The sequence below is a fragment of the Juglans microcarpa x Juglans regia genome, chromosome 7S, assembly GCF_004785595.1.
Source record: "Juglans microcarpa x Juglans regia isolate MS1-56 chromosome 7S, Jm3101_v1.0, whole genome shotgun sequence".
NCBI lineage: Eukaryota > Viridiplantae > Streptophyta > Magnoliopsida > Fagales > Juglandaceae > Juglans > Juglans microcarpa x Juglans regia.
The window spans coordinates 16,462,422-16,483,749 of record NC_054607.1 but is presented as its reverse complement, the minus strand read 5'-3'; the positions used below and the strand labels follow the sequence as shown (position 1 = coordinate 16,483,749).

Here is a 21,328-nt window from a genome sequence, read left to right as displayed (position 1 = left end):
GGATTTCATAATTTCATGGGTCCTTGGATAGAGGAAAAGAAAATCCAGGATGTGATGATCAAAGAACAGAATCCATTGATCAAAGAAAAATGTCCTTGGGCAACTTTTTTTCTTTTTTTCTTTTTTTAAGGGTAAATCATGGATGGTATCGTTCATGATTTAAGCATAACCCTGAAACAAATTATTTTAAGCACTTTGGTAAGGAACACATTATTTTACCTCGTACTATCGTATCACATTGAAGATTTACTTCCGGCAACCGGTTATCTTTCCTCAAAGCCCTAAACCAAATTTCCTGGCAAACTACGTATGTAATAAAATGGGCATTTAGAGTATTCTATATATCTTTATGGAGCGAGACATGACTCAGCAACGAGAATACTTAACACTTGCATTGAAAAGCATGTAAATCCCATAACCCCCGTCCCATCCAGCCACTAAAAAAGGCTGATAAAAGAAAATTATGAACAGGATTAACCTAATACCAAAGTACAAGAATACCATATCCAGCTTCAATAAATAAGATGATAATGCAAACTTCGGATACAACAATATTTAGGTTTGACATTAGAACAAACAGCTCCTTATGTATAGCTTTTTGGCACTAGAGAAGAGCAATTAATATGGGCGATACCTGCGCCCGTGGCCACCTTCGTTGCCATGCCTTCCCCTACTTGAACTGCCACCCCTGCTGCCACTTCCACCAACACCCCTGATACCACTTCTTTGATGTGAAGGTGGGATTTGTGGTTGTGCTCCTGGTTGTTGCCTGCAATGATAACAAAAAAATAATGGGCCTTCAGCCCTTCAATCCCTATCTAATTAACCAGAGGGCCCAATGGGCCATCATAGAATTGTGAGATGCTACTGCATCACTAAAAATACTGATTACTCATCTCACCAGTCAGTCTCGGTGGAAAGTCAAGCTTTCCAAAGTGGGCATGAGAGGAATTCATAAGGGAACATTCTTTTTCTTTTAGATCCGTAAATTCATAAGGGAACATTTGCAGATGCAAAATTAATAATCCAAAATCAGTAACTACTAGCCTATTTAAAGCAAAAGATGTATGCATGTGCTTACAAAACATATCCAATCCGTCCGTCTGGCAGAAGCATTGGCATCATTGCCAAGCCAGCAGGAGTTGGTCCCCTCCCATAGATCAGGGGCTGCAAGATATGCATGCAAAAATATCAGCAAAAATCTAATTATTAATAACAATTGAGATAAGTTGCACCAGCTTCTATAGAAAAGCATATTTTATGTATTAGCACCATTTGAAAACCTATAACATGTAGTATAACACCCCCCTCCCCAAAAAAAAAAAGAATAAGGATCTAGAAGGAATCTATCTATGTAAATACTCAATTGATTGAAGAAATAAACATGCATGGACAAGTAGGGTAACCCATTTATCTATTACTCACCGGTGCAAAGCCCGCTGCACCATATCCTGCACCATATCCTGCACCAAGAGCACCACCAAAGGCACCATCAACTAAACCATAACCAGCACGAGGGGGATACGTTGGAAGCAATCCTGCCTTCTGAGAATTTGATCCTCCAGCCTTTTGATCTGCCTGTGGTTTTGCAAGAGAACACTCCAAAACTTGGCCTAAAATCAAAACAATCCCAAGCAGCAGGAATGAATATTTTGTTTGCATTCAGATAAGCAAAATATACTAAGAAACTCAAGCAATGATCACCATCTAGTTCGTATTTTTCTGTATTCTTCAATGCCTTCATAGCACTTGACCTCTCTGCAAAATGTACAAAACCAATTCTATTTTTTTCCTGTCCAGGTTTGGCTGGTGGCAGAACCACTTTTGTGATTTTCCCGTGATGTTCAAATAGCTTCTTTAACTGCTCCTGGGTTATATTCTTTGGCAGATTCTTCACATATACCGCCTTCACCTGTATGAAACAATTCTTAGCTTTCAAAGAGCTTGGCCCAACAATAAACTGCCATGAAATTCAACAACAGAATTATGAGAAAAAAAAAGAATTTGATGGCTATCAGATCCAGAAGACTAATTCAGAATGATAGGGGAGAAGCCCTGATGTACTTGAAAAGAAAAGCATTTCAAATGGTGATCATACAGACCAGGCATGGATCATAGGCAATACAATTCAGTAAGTGTACATTATCCCATAAAAGTCAACCCATCAAATTATTTTGATAAATAAAAATTTTCTTAATAGAAAACCAGGCAAAGCCCAAGAACTCTGGATGTATACAAGAGACACCTAGTTAAGAAGAGGAAGAAATAGAAACAAGAAAGTCATGAAAGCTAGCCCATCGAAATCTATAACTATTGTCCAAAGGAATAATGCTTGAAAAAAAAACTTCTAAGATCCTCCAGGGAATGCTCCTTGTCTTTGAAGTTCCAGTCATCAACCCATTACCAGATGATTGATTAGTCCAACTTATTGGGTAGCACCTCATTCTTTTGCCTGTTTCATATTTATGGAAGCAGCAACACCATTTTTTCAACACCATTACATGCCACCCATTCAGGTCCAATGAATCATAACATCTTTTCCTAGGTGCACACAGAGATAAACACTTGTAGTGCTTTATCCAAAAACGAAAAAAGAAAAAAAAGATTTTGTAGCTTTCACCAGTCAAAAGCATCAGACATTGACAACAGAATCAGAAGAAGAAGATAACAAAACCTGTGAAGCAGCTGAAGAATCAGCATTTTTTGGGTCAGCCCAGCTCACAGTTGGAGCATTATCACCTAGCTTAAATTTTGGGCTTGTCATCTTTTGTCTTGAATGCTCAGCACATGCATGGTTATGATAGTCAACAAAAGCAAAGCCCCGGTTATTGCTTGCGTTCTTCATATCCTATGACCAAGATTGTGATAAAATCAGCACATGATACTTGTAACCCAAATATATTTCCAAACCACTGCCTGTTGTAGAACATAAGTTTCACAAAAGCACGGAGAATTCAGAAAAATAAATAAACAAGAAGAAGCAAAAACATAAAATGGAAATGGAAAAGAAGAAAAATTTATAATCCCTGAAATAAATAACAACCATTAAGAATTTAAGAATTTAAGAGGCATAACTTCACATACTGACCTTAACCAGTTCTACAGCAGTAACTCCAGGCCCAATCTCGGTTACAACCTTTCTAAGATCCTCCTCTCCCCAGTTTCTAGGAACATTACCAATGAACAGACGGTGCTTTGCTTGAGATGTTGAACATTTTATTTTTTTACCCTGTGTGAGAGAGAGAGAGAGAGAGAGTGCAAAAAAGCTTTAACAATTCTAGCATTCATAACTAGTATCAAACCCTCACAAGAAAAATGTTTGCAAATTGTCAAGAAAATAATGCAAACAAAAGGTCTAAGAAGAAGATATTAATCTTTTACCCATCAATTATATTTTACTTCCAATTCAATATATAACTTGCCATCAAGACATTCAGCTTACATGGGGAATAAGCAACAAAGAAATGCTGGGAAAAAGGTTATCTTACCTTAAATTCAGTGCTGTTCAGCTCATCAATGGCTTTAGAAGCTAATTCTGCACTTCTAAAGGTCACAAATGCAAAGCCCTTGTTCTCACCTGAATCTTTTCCTTTCATAACTCGAACCTGATGTCACAGAACATTATGGTATTGGCATAAACCTTTACAAAGGGCATATAAGATGTTCCTTTATAAACAGAAATAGATGTAACCTCTGTAACTTCTCCTATAGATTCGCAAAAAGCCCTCAAATCCTCATCCAAAGCATCATGGGGAATGCCACCTATGTACACTTCGGAACCATGCGGAGGGAGTGCAAGAAGTTCGGCACATTTTTTCTTCTCATCCCCATCTTCAACCTTCAGCTCACCACCACTAAGGATTTTCTGTGCATCAGCTCCATCAGCATTATTAGTATCCTCCTCCTCTGCTTCTTCCACTTCCTCCTCTTCTTCTTCCACCTCTTCTTCAATTTCTTCAACCTCCTCTTCCTCCTCTACTTCTTCATACTCAATCTCTTCCTCCTCCTCGGGATCTTCATCTTCATCAAGATCGACTTTCTCTTCCGACTCAACTGGCTTTTCAGGCTCACTTGGCTTTTGAGGTTCAACTTGCTTACCAGAAGATAATGCATTTGCCTTTGTCCGTGGCATCTTAAGTATCAAACAAAACAAGCTTGCGAGGCAACTGTGAAGACGGCACAGAGGCCAGAAGAATTCATCGGAAGAAGTATACACATATCGACAGGAGGAAACAAAATGAAAGGCCAAAAGGAGTTGTAGAGTATGAAGTTCATTGTTTTTGGTCAACAAAGTATGAATTTCAGCTGTATCCGTCTGATGAGATAAGACTCAAGGTTGCAATGTGAAAGACTTTTTTTTCAATGGGATGAGAAAAATTAGTAGCAGCACTAACAGAGACAGGCAAAAGAGACTTCTGAATGATACTTATAAGGATCATGAAGGTGGTGCAAAATATCAAAATAGAATTTCTTCAGTATAAGAATGCTGTGACAAAAACATATAAAGCAAAAAAAGCATTTCACTTTCTTCATTCCAAATGGTGTATATAACCCCACAAAATTCAAGAATAGCAGAGAAGCTGAAAATTAAATATTACGAAGATCAATTACGGATTACAGAATTAAATATGGAGATGATAATGATTCATGGTAATCCATGGAAACACAGCAAGGTTAAAAGAAGTTTCCAGGGTTGTTTTTACTTAAGAGTCAATCAGATATAAAAGGAATGGAGCTGCTGAACAATAAGCGGAACAAAGCCACAAAAAATTGTCCACTCTCAGAAAATAATACCAGTTCCAGATAAACATACCAATATGTGCACCTTCCTGCAATAGATTTACATATATAAGCAGAAATCAGATATTTAGTAAGGGCATTGTAGTTTTGCATAAGCAGTACAGCAATTTTTTTTTTTTTTTTTAATAAGTTGAGCAGTACAGCAATATCACAGAAATAAACTGAAAATAAACACGTTCTTGCACTGTCTTCAAATATATGTATATCCAAAGATACGTATAGCGTGAACCCATTATATAGACTACTCAAAAAATGTATGAGAGGGTGAATAAAGCATAGCATGCCATCTTCATAGCCACGTTCTAATCAAGTAATAGTCAAACAAGAATATAGACTATCAATTAAGATTAAAGACAGCTAAATCAAATAGTTTACACAATGTGGGTTAAATTACTTTGATATACAAAAATGTTGATCATTTGTGGGTTCATACGTGTTTTTTTTTTTTTTTTTTGATAAGTTTCTTACATATTTGTACTAAAGGGAAGACAATTGAAAAGGCGAATGAACATGTTTTTTTTTTTAAATGAGCTCAAAAACAAGAGTTTAACCTAGACCAAAAGGCAAACAATCTACATATCCATTATACACATGAGCAGACAACAATTAGAAATAAAACAATTTCGAATTCAATCAAGTCAGGATACCTTCATGCACCAGAACAGGGACGGAGCGGGGGGACGGCGCGCATGTGGGGGGGGGGGGGGGGGGGGGGGGGGGGGGGGGGGGGGGGGGGGGGGGGGGGGGGTTGGAGGGGGTGGTGGAGGGGGTGGTGGGAATCTGAGGAGATAACTATCAGTAAAGGCAAGTTTTGAATTCGCATTGGCCTGGGACCACTGCATCAATAAATATTTTGCTTTCATGGGCATTTTTGCCCTTAAATTTATCTTCATCATTTTTTTAATGGTTATTTGCTTCTAAGCTTCTATTTATAGTTCTTATATTTCTTTTTTCCACATGTTGAAATTCAAGTTCTACACATATCCCTTTTATTATTTTTAAGATACAATTTGGTAGTATATTTCTTCTTTTGCTTTCTAAGGAAAATTTCTTCAAGAAACTGCATATTTTTTAAAGATTCTCAACACGTTTTATCATGAAAAAATATATTATGTTTTTTTATTTTTAGTAATTCATTTTATCAAAAACATTATTTTCAGTATTTATTATTCTTTTTGGAATGTGCAAATTTACTTTATTTAATGCACTTATTAGTTTAAAGTTACATGAGGTTTTTTACTTATTGACCTTGAAAAATGTAGCTTTTCCTTAGTCTTAAATTTCTTTTTTTTTTTTTCCTTATTTGTTAAAACAAAATGCCATTTTTTAATAACTTAATATTGATAACAAAAGCTGAACCACATATTAGTGCCAAATAATTTGGCCCCCCAAGATTTTAATCCTGGCTTCGTCCCTGCAGCAGAAGGTAAGACTTTTCGCATTCGAATAAGCCCATGCAATAACAAACCACACGCCCAAAAGTGCAAACTGAAATATATATGAAAAAAAAAAAAAAAAAAAAAAAAAAACCTAACTTCCGAAGCCCCAGTTGCTAAGCATATAAAACTCAACTCACATACAATGAAACTATACTAAAACAGGCTCCAATTTCAACAGAACACATTCAAATTATGCCACCATGACAACTACATTGAGGAAGAATTCAACAGAGACAGTCACAGAGAGAGAGAGAGAGAGAGAGAGAGAGAGAGAGTACCAAGAGGCTACCTTCGGAGATTGATTTTTGTTTATTGGCTGTAAAATTCTGAACAGCAATTGAAACTGAAACTCAGAGATTGCGTGATCGAAACTTTTCCTCTCGCAAATGTAAGAAATTATTGCACCGCTCAAATCTTGAATTATGAATGTGGTTTTAAGAAACCCTAGAGTGGAGCGGGCTTCTTGGTGCATCCCACCCAATTATTGTGTGTGAATTACAGATATTAATTCCTTGCTACCAAATGGGGCTTCCTTTTATCTCAATTTACACTCTTGCCCATTTACCCCACACTCGCATCACGCTGCTTGTCTTCCTCCACAATTATTTTTTACAATTTTTATTTTTATCAAGTCAAAAAGGTTTACATTGTTCGAACGATACACTTCAAATACATTTTAAAAACAATAATTATTGTATTAGAATAATTCTTATAATTTAATGTGTTGTCTAATAATTAAAAATAATAATAAATAGCGGTTCTCTATCACACTTCCCTCTGTAATAGTAGAATAAGGGTGAAAATAGCCAAGAAAAATCTCAATTCGAGGTTAGATGCCTCCAGAGAAGAAGAGAGAGAGCGAGAGAGAATTTGTAATATTTTAATAAATCTTCATATAACCTCCCAATTACATGGCTAGGCACCTATATACACAATACAATGAATAACAAACATAACAACTATTTGACACTGTTCTAGAACAAACTAATAGGAAATAACGAAAGGGAAAAAAAAAAAAAAAAGGAATATTAGATCTAACGCATTAATGGGCCTAAATATTATTATCATACTAATGGGCCAACAGATATGCCCTAGACCCATGTGGTAAGTGTAGGCTTGTAAACTTGCTCCGTCTTGCCCCAAACTCACGGTCTTCAAGTTCTCGTTGAGCCCAAACCACGATCCTCCAATCAAGAAAAGGGTCCCAAATCACATTTGCCCTAATACCTCCTATCTCACCTTCTCCTTCGTATCACCCCTCTGCCAATGCCGCACCTCTTCCCTGGTAAGGGCCAACAGTGTGACAATACCCACCCTTTTTAAAGCACATTTCCCACAAAGTGTGGAAAAGCCTTTTTGAAAGAGTCATAACCCTCCTAGGTGGCATCATCGGGGCTCTACCCTTGCCATCGAACCAAGAGCTCTACCACTGGCCGGTTGCCCTTCTTCCTCATCCTCATGCTCAAGATTCCTTCTGATTTAGGTTTTAAAACCTTCATGGTGTCTACTAGAGGTAGGGCAAGGAACATGGGAACATTGCTTCCTAGCTTGGCCTTAAGTTGAAAGACATGGAACATCGGATGGATCTAGGCTGAGGGGATAGTTGCAGGCTGTATGCCACAGTTCCATCCCTATGCCGGACCTAAAAAGGCCTAAGAACCTTGGCAACAGCTTAAGGTTGCAACTTCCACTGAAGGATGATTGCCGATATGGTTGCAATCTCAGGTATACCCAACTTTTCACTTCAAAGTTTCTCTCTCTGGTTAAGATCCACATAGTTCTTCGTCTTATCTTGAGCATGGTGGAGGTTGTGGCAAAGTAGCTATAGGATAGCATCTCGGGTTCTGAGGGTAGCATCCACGGCCTCCTTTATAGAAGTGCTTGGTGTATATGCCATCAACCAAGGGGGTGGGTAATCATAGAGGGCCTCAAATGGGGTAATCCTTGTTGATGCGTGTTGGGTGGTGTTGTACCACTAAACCAAAGGAACCCAACTAGCCCAGTCCTTGGGTCTATTTCCACACATTTGTTCACAGCCTTTGTTTGGTTGTTTGTCTGTTTGTCTGTAGGTGATAGTTTGTGCTAAAAGCCAGTTGTACTCCCTGATTTTTTAATAATTATTATCATAATTTATTGAAATGATGGAGAGGGCATCCCATGTAGCTTGAGAATATTTTGAATGAAAAGTTGGTCCATTTTGGAGGCAGTGTATTGGTGTGTAAAAGCGGTAAAGTGAATGTACTTGGTTAGTTTATCAACAATTACCCAGATGCCCTCAAATCCCTTGGATTTGTGTAGTCCCTCCACAAATTCATGGTAATGTGAGACTATGGCTTGTTGGGTAAAGGCAGTGGCTGCAGAAGGCCATTGGGTAGAGTCTGGTTAGCCTTATTTCTCTGGCAAGTGTCACAATTACGGATGAACTCTCTTACTTCTACCTTCAATCCTAGCAAAATAAAAAAATAATGTCTCACCCTGTGTAGGGTTTTATCATACCCAAAGTGCCCCCCTAAAGGATTGTTGTGCGATAGTTGCAGAAGCTTCTACTTAAACTGTAGGTTGTTAGCCACATAGACCTTATTTTTGTCCATCAATAAACCTTCACTAACCATGTAATGGTGATTCAGTTCCCCCTACTCCACCTTTTAAAGTATTTCACGTACCTTGATGTCCGTTTTGTATCCCTCTTTAAGCTTTTCCAATCATGTGATGGTAGGTAAAGAAAATAGCAGTCAAAGTCACCTTCCTTTTCTCAAACTATCTAAAAACAGAATATGTCGCCCTATTCTCCTTGCCCTTCTTATATTTTATCACAAAGTCGTACTTAAAAACTTGGCCACCCATTTTGTAGTGTGGGAGTGCCTACCCTTTGGTCTAACAAATACCTCAAGCTTTAATGGTCTGTTTTGACTATAAAGGGTCTGCCAATGAGGTAAGGCCTCCATTTTTGCATTGCTAAAACTAGTGCAAATAGTTCCTTCTCATAGGTTGATAAAAGTTGAGTTCTTCCCTTCACAACTTTGTTTAACAAGCAATGGGTCTCCTTTGATGCATCAATACAGCTTCCACTACTATCCCAAAAGCATCACACTCAATAGTGAACTTTTTATTGAAATTTGAGAGTGCCAACACAAGGGGTTCAGTCAAGGCTTTTTTTAGTTGTTGGAAGGATCCCCATTCCACTTGAGTTGTCCCTTCTTGAGAAGCTGAGTTAAAGCAGCAGTCATTACCCCATACCCTTTAAAATCTTTAGTAATACTCAATCAATCCTAAAGATCCCTAAGGGATCTCAAGGATGGAGGTTCTAGCCATTCTACCGCTATCTAAGAGTGTCTAGGGTCAATGTCAGGTGTTGCAAATGCTCCCTTTTGCTCTTACTATACACAAGCATATCATCGAAGAAAACCAACACAAATTTTCTTAACTAGGATCTGAATATCTCATTCATTCAACTCTAAAACATCGAGGGGCATTTGTTAGCTCAAAAGGCAGAATAAGAAACTCGTAGTGTCCCTCATGAGGGTTCAAAAGGAAGTCTTGGGAATGTCATGGGGCTTTACTTTGATTTGGCGGTATCCAGACTTTAGGTCTAACTTTGAAAATTACCCAGCCCCATATAGCTCGTCTAGGAACTCTTCTACCATAGGGTTGGGATACTTGACAGTCACTGCATTCAAGGCCAAGTAGTCTACACACATCCTCCACGACCCATGAACTTTCCTTATTAAGAGTACCAGGGAACAATAAGAGCTTTGTCTATGCCTAATCACCCCTATCCCAAGCAACTCCTTAACTATCTTTTCAATTTCATCCTTTTGGAAAAAAGGATACCTGTAGGGCCTAACAAACATTAGTTTGGCATCAGACATCAGTGTAATAGCATGATCGTGGGTCCTACAAGGGGCAGCCCCCTCGGTTCTTCAAAAATATCTATGTATTGCTTCATTAACTCCAAAATGGTTGGATCAATCTTTTTGTTACTTGTTTGCTTTGTTGTTTCAATGAATTACAAGAAAAGACCCTTCTATTCCTATTTATTAAATTGGTCGAGAGTGCCCTCTTCAATCAGTCTAGTAGAGGTCAGTCCCTATAATACTACTGGGTTACCCTGGTAAGTAAACTTCGTGAAAAGTTCTTTAAAGTTCCAGAGGAAGACCCAAGGCTTTGTAATCAATTAACCCTCAAAATCATGTCACACCCTGCCAGCACTAGCATATAAACTTATATTGTGAATGTCAATCCCTACACCAAGTCTCTTAAAGTCTTTTATCTTCATTTCACTCTCCACTAGCTCCTCATTAGTTACCCATACCCTAATTATCTCTTGGGTATTAATTGAGATTTAAGCCCTTTTTACAATGGCAAGGTTCCAGAAACTGTGGGTGCCTCCTATGTCCACTAAGATGGCTATCCAATGTGTCCCAATTTTTCCTTTGACCCTAATAGTATTTTGGTTGAAAGATCCTACAATTGCATTTAAAGAGATCTCAGGGTGCTCTACCAAGAAAATGCTTTCAATATTTTCTCCCAACCCCCTGTTACCTGAGCCCCCTGTTTCCTCCTCAGGTATTTCTTCTACCCCTATTTCTCATTATTTTGTACCACTAGTTCCTTAATTAAAAATAGTCTTGGGTTTTGGCACTTGTGTCCCGTGTTCCAACAAGCCTAATAGTAATAACACAATATTTTCTCTCTATGATCCTTCATCTTATTTTGGTTAATTTTTTGTACAGGCATCATTCCCTTTTAGGGCATCTTACTTAATGTTCCTGCATGTGAAGGTGGTTTTTTAAGGATCCCAGATTCCATAGAATAGGGCACTAACTTTACATTTATCTTACTAATTCCAATGGTTTCTTCTTGCAGATTGGCAAAGCTATAGGTTGTGATTAAGTTGGAGGGGTTGAACATACGCACAGGAACCCTAATGTCATCTCGAAGACAATGTTTCAAAATTAGACCTGTATGCCTCAAATGATCCTGTTTGTTTCAATCTTATTAGGGCATCCATGGGATCATCATATGCATTTGGACCGATCCTCACCATCAATGCACTCACAAAAGCATCCAATTCGTCAATGATCCAAAGTCTTCCAAATCTTGATACCATACTAATGTATTTCCTTCCATATGGAAGGAAGCCAACTGATATGAACCCGCGGGAATGAAATCTCTTGAACCTACAATTAATTTGAAATCTCTCCAAGAAAGCCAAAATCAAATCAATGGATGGAGAATCTAGACTCGATGAGAACTCGTTTCAAGAACCTAGATTATATTAAAATCTAGACTTGTTGAAGAACCTGTCTCAAGAATCTAGATTACAAGGAGGAATGTCACAAAGGTTGTGATTTACCTTTGATAAGTTCAAAAGTTCAAACAAGAACAAGAGGAGTAAAACTCAACTCACAATGAATAAATTCATCAAATTTCATAAACTGATTAAAATGATATTACAAAAAATATTTAAAGCAAAACCTAATCAAATCCTAGCCAAAATAAATCTTCATCTTCCAAAAATGCTCATAAGTGAATAGTGCTGCATCTACAGTGCGGCTACAATACTCGCTACAGTAAAACCTTAATCCTAGTTCAATAAAATGCCCTTCTGTGAATGGTGCCGCATCTACAGTGCAGATACAGTACTTACTATAGTAAAACCCTAACCCTAGTTCAATAAAATAATAAATTTCTCAACATGCCCTTGTATAGACCCCCTTAAGTGCTTCCCATAATAAATCCAATTATTCTAAACTAATAAAATAAGTCATTTAAATGAATTAAACAAGTTGGAAACCTTCAAATGCCTAAAATTCTTTAAGTCATGTTGTTGCCCTCTTCTATAACTTATCAAATGAATCAAAAATGAATTTTCATCTTTTAAACTCATCTTGAATGTTGGACTCTTGCTAAACTCGTCCCAAGTGGATTGCATCAATTCTTGCATTGCTTCATTGATCTTCTTGGCTCTTGAACTTGTAATTGGCTCAACTGGAACTTGCAAAATATCTTTAAGACTAGGTCCACCTTGGTTCCCATCATTCCCCCTCTCCTCAAAATGATTCGACCTCGAATCTCCACCTGGATCAAAGGGAAAAAAAAGTTACTAGCATTGAAAATAACATAAACATGATACTCACCTGGAAGATCCACTTGATATGCATTATTATTAATTTGTTCAAGAATTTGAAAAAGTTCATCCAAGTTACTCCAGTCATCAATTGGTAAAGACATTAAATTTAAAGGAGCAAATTGATTATGTCTAAAAATAATTTTAAAAGGTGAATATGAAGTAGTAGTATGTATGGTCATATTATATTCAAACTCTATAGAAGGCAAGTAATATTCCCACAACCGTTCATGCAACACGTTAATGAATAACAAATGATATTTCTATAAACGTTCATGCAACAAGTCAATAAATAGGAAATGATACTCCCACAAACGTTCATGCAACGTATCAAAAGTCTTCCTTACACCAAAATTATCCAACAAACCACCATGTCTGTCACACACAAGCAACTTACGCATAATACTAGTACGCACACAAAGTCTAGTCTCTCTAAATAAATACCAATCTAGTTTATAGAACTTACCAAACGATTATTTCTCACATGTTCCATACAACTAGCAAACTCATCGTCATTAGCATGCAATTTCTTATCATATTCAAATCTCAATAACTTTGCATTTAAAATAAAGATAAAGACATACCTTCTTGCTAATGCGTTAACCACAAAAATTTCCTCACCATGTGCGTATTTGATTACAAGAGCAAAAGTTTCAATACAGTCTTTCCACTTAGCATGCATTCTAGTCAACAACTTACCTTGTCACTTCAAGTGTGTGAATGACTCGTGTTCTTCAAAAAAAGGTCGGGTAAAATTGTCGCACCTGGCACAAAATTAATGTAATGCTCTATCTCTCTAATATGTAGCAATCCACTAAACATACCGCTAGGAAACACAACCTCATATTCCTGTAACAAAGAGACAACAATACTAGACAAAGATACGTCAAGTTCGTTAGTATTAAAACTCACCTTAACATAAAAACTCACTTTTCTATTTGTTTTTCTCTCACTTTCTTCACTCTCTCTTTTCTTTCTACTCTATTTTTTCCTTTCACACTAATTTTTCTTTTCACTCTCTTTTTTTCTGTCACTCTCTATTTCTTCATCTTTTTTTGTACTCTCAATCTCAAAATTTTTTTTCAACTCATTCTCTCTTTTTCTTCAGGTCTCAATCTCATCCTTTTCTTTTTTATCTCTCATTTTTCTCTCTTTCTCCATTTCGGCCTCACTATTTCTTTTTTGTCTCATTCTCATCCTCACTTTTCAGTTTCAGTTGGCCCCAATGGACCTGTGTTGGAGTTAAATGAGCAAGTTTGATTGTTTTTCCATCCTTTTCAAAACTATACATGTTCCTTAACCCATCATGAATCACCTTCCTATCAAACTGTCACGGCTTCTCCAATAAAATATGGCAAACACGCATAGGCACTACATCACAAAGCACTACATCCAGGTATTTCCCAATTGAAAAAGTAACTAGCACTTGCTTATTTACTATAACCTCCCCACAATCACTCAATCACTGCAACTTGTATGGTCTAGGGTGTTTCAAGGTAGGTAAATTCAATTTCTCAACTAAAGTAGTACTAGCCAAATTAATACAACTCCTTAAATCAATGATCATACTACATACCTTGTTGTTGATGTGGCATCTAATATGAAAAATGTTCTCGTTCTGCTGCTCCATATCATCCATCTTAATTTGTGTATTGAGTGCATGCCTAGTAATAAGAGACTCACCATACTCTTCATTCTTATACTTATGTTCAATACAAGGCTCACTCCTCCTCCTATCTCTCCTGCCATGTAGATTTCTAATTACCACTTCTTGATAATCCATCTTATCCCTCACTTCACCCAACACCAAGTTCACCCACTCAAATTATTGTTGTATGGCTTGTAACACAAATGATGAGTTATCTGCCAGCTCATTTGGTGATGAGCTACTACGGTGAGACATTATAAGGTGCTGCACAAAAGAATGTTAGTGGTAAAAAAGAAAATCTCACATACTTCCTTACGTGTTTACACTCAAATAATGGCACTCCACTCGTGTTTCACTCTGAATTGACTTTTTATTCAATAATAATCTCGCACTCTCTTGCCTTTTACCTCAAGATTTTTTCCACTCAAATTCTTTAAGAACTAATTGAACTCAATCAAGACATGCAACCTTGTTTTATCCCAACTAGTAATTAGATCCAAAAAACAAGGAAAGAATAAAATGACACGAGATTCAAGAAATTTATACGAGGGAAAGAGTAAGTATAAACCAAGTTACCAACTAGAAAGATGTATTCAGCCACTTTGATGATAAAGCTCAATCAACAAATATAATTTTTTCTCTTTGTTGTAACTATGTAGCAACATTTGAATATACTACCTTTCCTTATCTTCTTCTTCTTCTTCTCCTTCTTCTTCTTCTTTTTTTTTTCTAATTTTATTTTATTTTCCTTTCCTTTATTTTATTTTATTTAATTCAATCACAAAAAATAATACTCAATTGTGAAAATCAAGCAATTGAATTCAAGCACACAAGAATTGACAATGAAATAGAAGAGAATAAATGGAACGACACTCCAAGCAATTGACAAACTTAGAGATGCATTAAACCCTAGAATTTTGAAACCCTAGGTGATGTAAATTTCAGCCAACCCCAAAACCCTAAGAATTTCGGCAACCTACTTTTTGTTTCTGTATTTTTTTTTTTTTTTTTGCAACCCTAGAACAATGTAGCCCTAGAATTAAATTTAAGGATGTAAGAAATTAAAAGATAGAATCAGACCTGATTGGAAACCTTGCTCTGAATATCAAATGATATGAATCCGCGTGAATGAAATCCCTTGAACCTACAATCAATTTGAAATCTCCCCAAGAAAGCCAAAATCAAGTCAATGGATGGAGAATCTAGACCCAATGAGAACTCGTTTCAAGAATCTAGATTATATTAAAATTTAGACCCGTTGAAGAACCCGTCTCAAGAAGTCAGATTACAAGAAAGAACGCCACAAAGGTTGTGATTTACCTTTGATAAGTTTAAAAGTTCAATCAATAACCAGAGGAGTAAAACTCAACTCACAATGAATAAATTCATCAAATTTCATAAACTGATTAAAATGAGGTTACAAAGAATATTTAAAGCAAAACCTAATCAAACCCTAGCCAAAATAAATCTCCATCTTCCAAAAATGCCCCTAAGTGAATAGTGTCGCATCTACAGTGCAGCTACAATACTCGCTACAGTAAAACCCTAACCCTAGTTCAATAAAATGCCCCTTGTGTGAATAGTGCCGCATCTACAGTAAGGATACAGTACTTGCTACAGTAAAACCCTAACCCTAGTTCAATAAAATAATAACTTTCCCAACATGCCTTTGCATAGGCCCCCTTAAGTGCTTCCCATAATAAACTCAATTATTCTAAACTAATAAAATAAGTCCTTTAAATGAATTAAACAAGTTGAAAGCCTTTAAGTGCCAAAAAGCCTTTAAGTCATGTTGTTGCCCTCTTCCATAGCTTATCAAATGAATCAAAACTGAATTTTCATCTTTTAAGCTCATCTTGGATGTTGGGCTCTTACTAAACTCGTTCCAAATGGATTGCATCAATTCTTGCATTGTCTCTTTGATCTTCTTGGTCCTTTAACTTGTAATTGGCCCAACTGAAACTTGAAAAATATTTTTAAGACTAGGTCCACCTTGGTTCCCATCACCAACCTTAACTTTTGATGTGGTAATGTATTGTAATAGGAGAAATAATGATTTACCTTATACAACCATCCCATGGGATCTTCTCCATGGAAAGTTGGAATGCCCAACCTCACAGATCTAATATGTTTTTCCATAGTTCGCTTAGTTCCATCACCATGCACACTGTTGTTTCTGGAGGTCGAGTCCCCATACTGATTATTCTGGTTTTACTTCTGTAGTTCCAACATGAGAGCTGCTAGCTGGTGCACCCCTCCATCTGGCTGGTGCTTGAGAGCCATCATCTCTGTCTCTAAGGATTTAAACTATGACTCAGTTGCTTGCTTGAAGGAATCCTGAAGTTGATTTAGGCGAGTGCCTTCCACCATTAACATCCAAGAAGTTTCACAGAGAAGACCTTTCTTATACCAAACTTATCACACTTCCCGACTGTAATGGTAGAATAAGGGTAGAAATAGCGCAAGCGCACAGAATTTGTGATATTTTGATAAATCTTAAAATAACCTCCCAACGACATGGCTAGACACCTATATGCTTGGTGCAGTGAATAACAAACATAACCCTCTGACACTATTCTAGAATAATTGATAGGAAATAACAAAATAAAATAAAGGAATATTAGATCTAAAACATTAATGGGCCTAACATTATTACCATACTAATGGGCCTTGGACCCATGTGGTAACTGCAGGCTTGTAAGCTTGCTCTGTCTCACCCCAAGCTCATGGTCTTCAAGTTCCTGTCGAGCCCAGCCCACGGTCCTCCAGTCAAGAAAGGGGTCCCAAATCACATTTGCCCTAATACTTTTTCTCTCACCTTCTCCTACCTCTCTCCCCTCTGCTACCACCGCACCTCTTCCCTGGTAAGGGTCGGCGATGTGACATTCTCATATTAAAATATCTAAGAGGATAATAAATATCATTTTTCATATTAATCAAGACCCTCTGTGACGCCCCGACTCCCACGTACAAAAACAAGGGAATCGTGACGTCAGGATGGTGACAACACGGTCACGCATCCCAACGAAATGTGCTCAAGTGAGTGTGCAACATGCAAATGTGCACAATAAAAGTCGCAGCAGATAGTATAAATAAGTCAACTAAGTACCAGAAATTTAAATACAAATATTTAACACAATTTATCTTTAAAAATTATACAGTCATCCCAAATATAATACAAAAGGTAAATACAGTAATTGATAAAAACATAACTCACTAAACAGGAGCAATCCCAGATCACTCCACCAACGGAGCCAAGTTAAGGCTCGTCATCATCATCTGCATCAAAATCTGTGATACCATAAAATGGTACCACAGGTAAGTATAAACCAAACAACTCTTGGGATAAAAATACATTAATGCAACCAACAATACGACAAAATACATTTAGCCATAAAATACCATTTTTTCCCAGAAAAAAATGATTATTTCCAACACACGCCAAAAATCCCATTCTGGCCCAAAATATCCGTAAAACATTTTCCCATAAAATGATTCACACAAACAACCCATTTATCGGACATTGTAGGCGGGAATCACAGGCGGGACTCTACCACCGTCCCTGCTTACCACCATCCCTACCGCGTGCACCGTAGGCGGGAATCACAGACGGGACACAACCACCATCCCTGCTTACCACCATCCCTATCGCGTGCACCGTAGGCGGGACTCTACCACCATCCCTGCTTACCACCATCCCTACAGTTCCTTTACACACAATGAATACTTAACAGAGCACTGTAGGCGGGAATCACAGGCGGGACACAACCACCATCCCTGCTTACCACCATCCCTACAGTCTCTTTTCCTTTTACTCACATGAGAATCCAATTCCAATAAACATATGAACATGTATGCAATCATGCGAAAAACCCAGTTTTCTTTACAAACATGATTATGCATGCAATATGCGATGTACATGAACAAGCCATAACCAACAACCAACAACCACAATTCACAATACAAACAAACACACAACTCTGTCCACAATCCATCCGACCCCCGAAACTCCTCGGACTCAGTCCGGCAAAACAAACCAATTCACAGATAATATATGTTAGTGTAAAAATATATTTAATATCACGAAAGTTCTTTAAGGAAAATACTTACAGTGCAATATAACAATTTCCGAAGGATCACGAAGTTGCAAGTGGTGATGTCTGAGCAACACCACAGTGTAAAATACACTGTGGCCGTGGGTCACAGATACCCACTTTTCAACGAGGACAAACGAAGACCCAAAAATGGTAGGGTAGGGCCTAGAGAGGTCGGTGAAGCCAATGGTGGTGGTGGTTTGCCGTGGGTGGCAGCGCAAGGGGTGGTTTTAGGCTAAAAATGCACAAATCAGAAATAGGCTTGGTGGGGCTTCACCGGTGACGGATCGGAGCTGGGGTTGGGTCCAATGGGTTGCCAAGAGGTCGGGGATGAAGTGGTAGGAAGATGGTGGCCAATGGTGGTGAGACGGCGGCGCAACGGCTGAAAGAGTGCCGCGGCTTTATGGGCTTCGTGGGGGCTAATGGCGGCACGAACGGAGGTGATATTGGTGGGGTGAGGTCGCCGGCGGCTGGGGAAGCTAGCGGGCTGGGCGATGAAGGCCACCGCCGGCTCACGGCGGAGCTGGCGTGAAAGTGGCCCGCGGCTTCGTGGGGTGCGTGTGGGCTACCGGCGGCAAGGTAGGGGCTGAGATTTGGGGGGTGAGGTCGCCGGAGGGAGGGGGAGCTGGTCGGCCGGGAGGTGTCGCGCACGGCGGCGGGCTGGGGGAGAGGAAGAACGGACGGAGAGAGAGGGAGGGAGAGGGAGTTGCGCGCGGGGAGGGGAAAAATAAAGAAGAAAAAAGAAAAGAAAGAAAAGAAAATGAAGGAAAGAAAAATGGAGGGAAAAGAAATGAGGTCCAATCCTCATAACTTGGGTCACAAAAATGATCCAACGGAGATGATTTTAAAACCACAAGTTAAATAAAATAATTTAAACGTAATGGTAAAGTCAAATTGAAATAATTAAATCCCACAGTAATTAATTTAAATATTAAAAGCAATTTAAATGCATAACAATAAATAAATATTTGGAAAGCACATAAAAATAATTTCCACCAAATTAAAATCATAGAAATAAACTTACTAAAAATCCAACCAATTTTAAAATAAGAGGATAAATTTTTGAACAATAAAAAATAATCATTCAGTAAAAATACACTAAAATACGGGGTGTTACACCCTCCATGTCTAATCCATTAGAGTCTGATTCTAATAATAAAGAAGATTATAGCATATTAGATATTAAAAGAAACTTGCATGACTAGACCATTCCCCCATTGTAACCCTCAATTATTTATATGTGATGCCCACAACCTTCTCTTGGGATGGAAATGAGACTTGGCGCATAAGGACAAATAAGATGCAATGCATCCTAGTATGTTTCTAGCCGTATACGATAATTTGCAGCGGAAAAGGTGATTTGTAAAAATTTTGCATCAAAATGAACTAAACATCCCAACATTTGATTAAAACATAGATAATGCCTTATTTAGCAGATGTCCAAGTAGTAAAGCATTAGTTCAACATTGTTATGGAGTTTACATCTCCCTATTATAGACCGGGTTCATATGGGGTTTTTAAAACAAAACATTCTAAAAACATCTCCTTATGGTATACAAAACCATCTTTAAAAATGTCACTATCAACTCCAACTTGAGGTCTGGTTCTGGTTCATTTTCAATCATCCTTAGCCAGGGGTTAGGGTTTATCATCATCTTCTACTGTTGGTCCTATTTCAACTTCTACCATTCCAGGAATGGTAGTTTGGACTACATGAGTGCGATTTCTTAAAATCTCAGTAAGTTAACAATCAACATATACAGAGATATTATAAACATGATAGATAATAAATATGCAATGTATGCATGAACCAAAAGCTGTATTTGTCTCCCATCTAGATTCTTCACCGTCTTTCATAAAACTTTGCTACACATTTTCTTACAGAAAATATTTCTTACTTCATCTTTTTCAAAGCTTACCATTTCTTTCATTCGAGTCATCATTAACATTACGATTCCCAATTTCTCACCACAAGTATTTGCAGGTGATCGTAGCACAATTTAGGTTGGAACTACGCCATCAGAGCTATCCAGAAATAACTTTCAATGCATTGATCATAAATAGTTTATAGCATATGCACCCACTAGCATTAGATGCTATAATTGACTTATCCTTGGAATCTTTTTAAAGATGAACCAATTGAAACTTGTTAACTGTTATTCGTCAATCTATGGGTTACCACTCAATTTTTAATCACTTCAGAGTAGACAGAAGAGTTTCACTAGGATATTTCCTCATCCTAGCATTGGGTCGTGATAAATATTTTTTATGCTATGCTCATGGCAAAAACATATTTTATGATATGCGTTCCTTTTTATAACATGCGATATGCTTCATGCAAAAATGACATTTTCATGTATCATGCTCAATAGTATATGTTCATGCTTTGGGAAAAAATAACATATAACCAACACATGTCATACTTGTAATGGAAGTGAATGCTCATCATGTGTCATAAGACATTTCATGATTAAAAAAAAAAAATAGCATTCATAACAAAACTGTGATGTTCATACAAAGTCATATAAACATTATCCAAGAGTAAGTTAAAAGCCAACTTACAAACTCTTTGAGTTTTAAGGGTGGTGTGACTAAAATAAAATATATACTTCAAGTAAGAAATTACAAAATTTACTATGCAAAATCATATTCGCAAATCTGCCCACACATTACCCAAAATTACACTTATAACCCTAAACTCTTATTATTAGCATTTCGGTCCCAAATTTCACCAATTTACACAAATCTCATTTATTTCATATCCTAATTTCATTCATGACCTTAGCATCACATGAATCAAACATTTATCATGAGAAAACTTATCAAACCCAAGACATGTATATTTCATCATATTTCTCTTGTGTGGGGTTTAAGCATATGACTGAGATTTAACACTTAAACAATCACCAAGACAGAATTTGTCATCATGCTACTGCATTAGATTCATGTTATTAACAACATATTATCATCATATAATCAAACTAATAAAATCAAAAGGATAACTTTGCATGGCTTAGACTTATAATGAAGTATATGGCTTCTATTTTGTGTATGACTTCAAAACCTTGAAAGAATCATATTACCTTTTTTCTAACATACTGATACCAAGTCTCTAAATGCTTCTAAATGAAACTAAACATGATTGGGGAAATTGAACTAGAATAGCATAAGTAACCCTCATTTAACTAGAAACCGGTTGTTGCATGATGATCAACTC

General features: G+C 37.4%; 1 protein-coding gene across 3 annotated transcripts; it reads right to left on the bottom strand.

The window, feature by feature from the left end:
• Positions 1 to 490: 490 nt before the first annotated feature.
• On the bottom strand, positions 491 to 6,738 carry LOC121241084 (heterogeneous nuclear ribonucleoprotein Q-like). Of its 3 annotated transcripts, none has more exons than XM_041138688.1 (10): positions 6,518 to 6,738; positions 4,814 to 4,829; positions 3,692 to 4,166; positions 3,489 to 3,605; positions 3,089 to 3,229; positions 2,675 to 2,848; positions 1,705 to 1,912; positions 1,426 to 1,613; positions 1,082 to 1,167; positions 491 to 769 (listed from the first exon to the last, which is right to left on the bottom strand). In XM_041138688.1, exons 3-10 carry the CDS (start codon positions 4,130 to 4,132, stop codon positions 619 to 621), a joined length of 1,506 nt encoding a protein of 501 aa, XP_040994622.1. In that variant the 5' UTR covers positions 4,133 to 4,166; positions 4,814 to 4,829; positions 6,518 to 6,738; the 3' UTR covers positions 491 to 618. The 3 variants fall into 3 exon arrangements, with proteins under 3 accessions (XP_040994622.1, XP_040994623.1, XP_040994620.1); XM_041138689.1 differs by having other exon boundaries at positions 3,692 to 4,486; positions 6,529 to 6,738; XM_041138686.1 differs by having other exon boundaries at positions 6,529 to 6,738.
• Between the last annotated feature and the right edge of the window lie 14,590 nt (positions 6,739 to 21,328).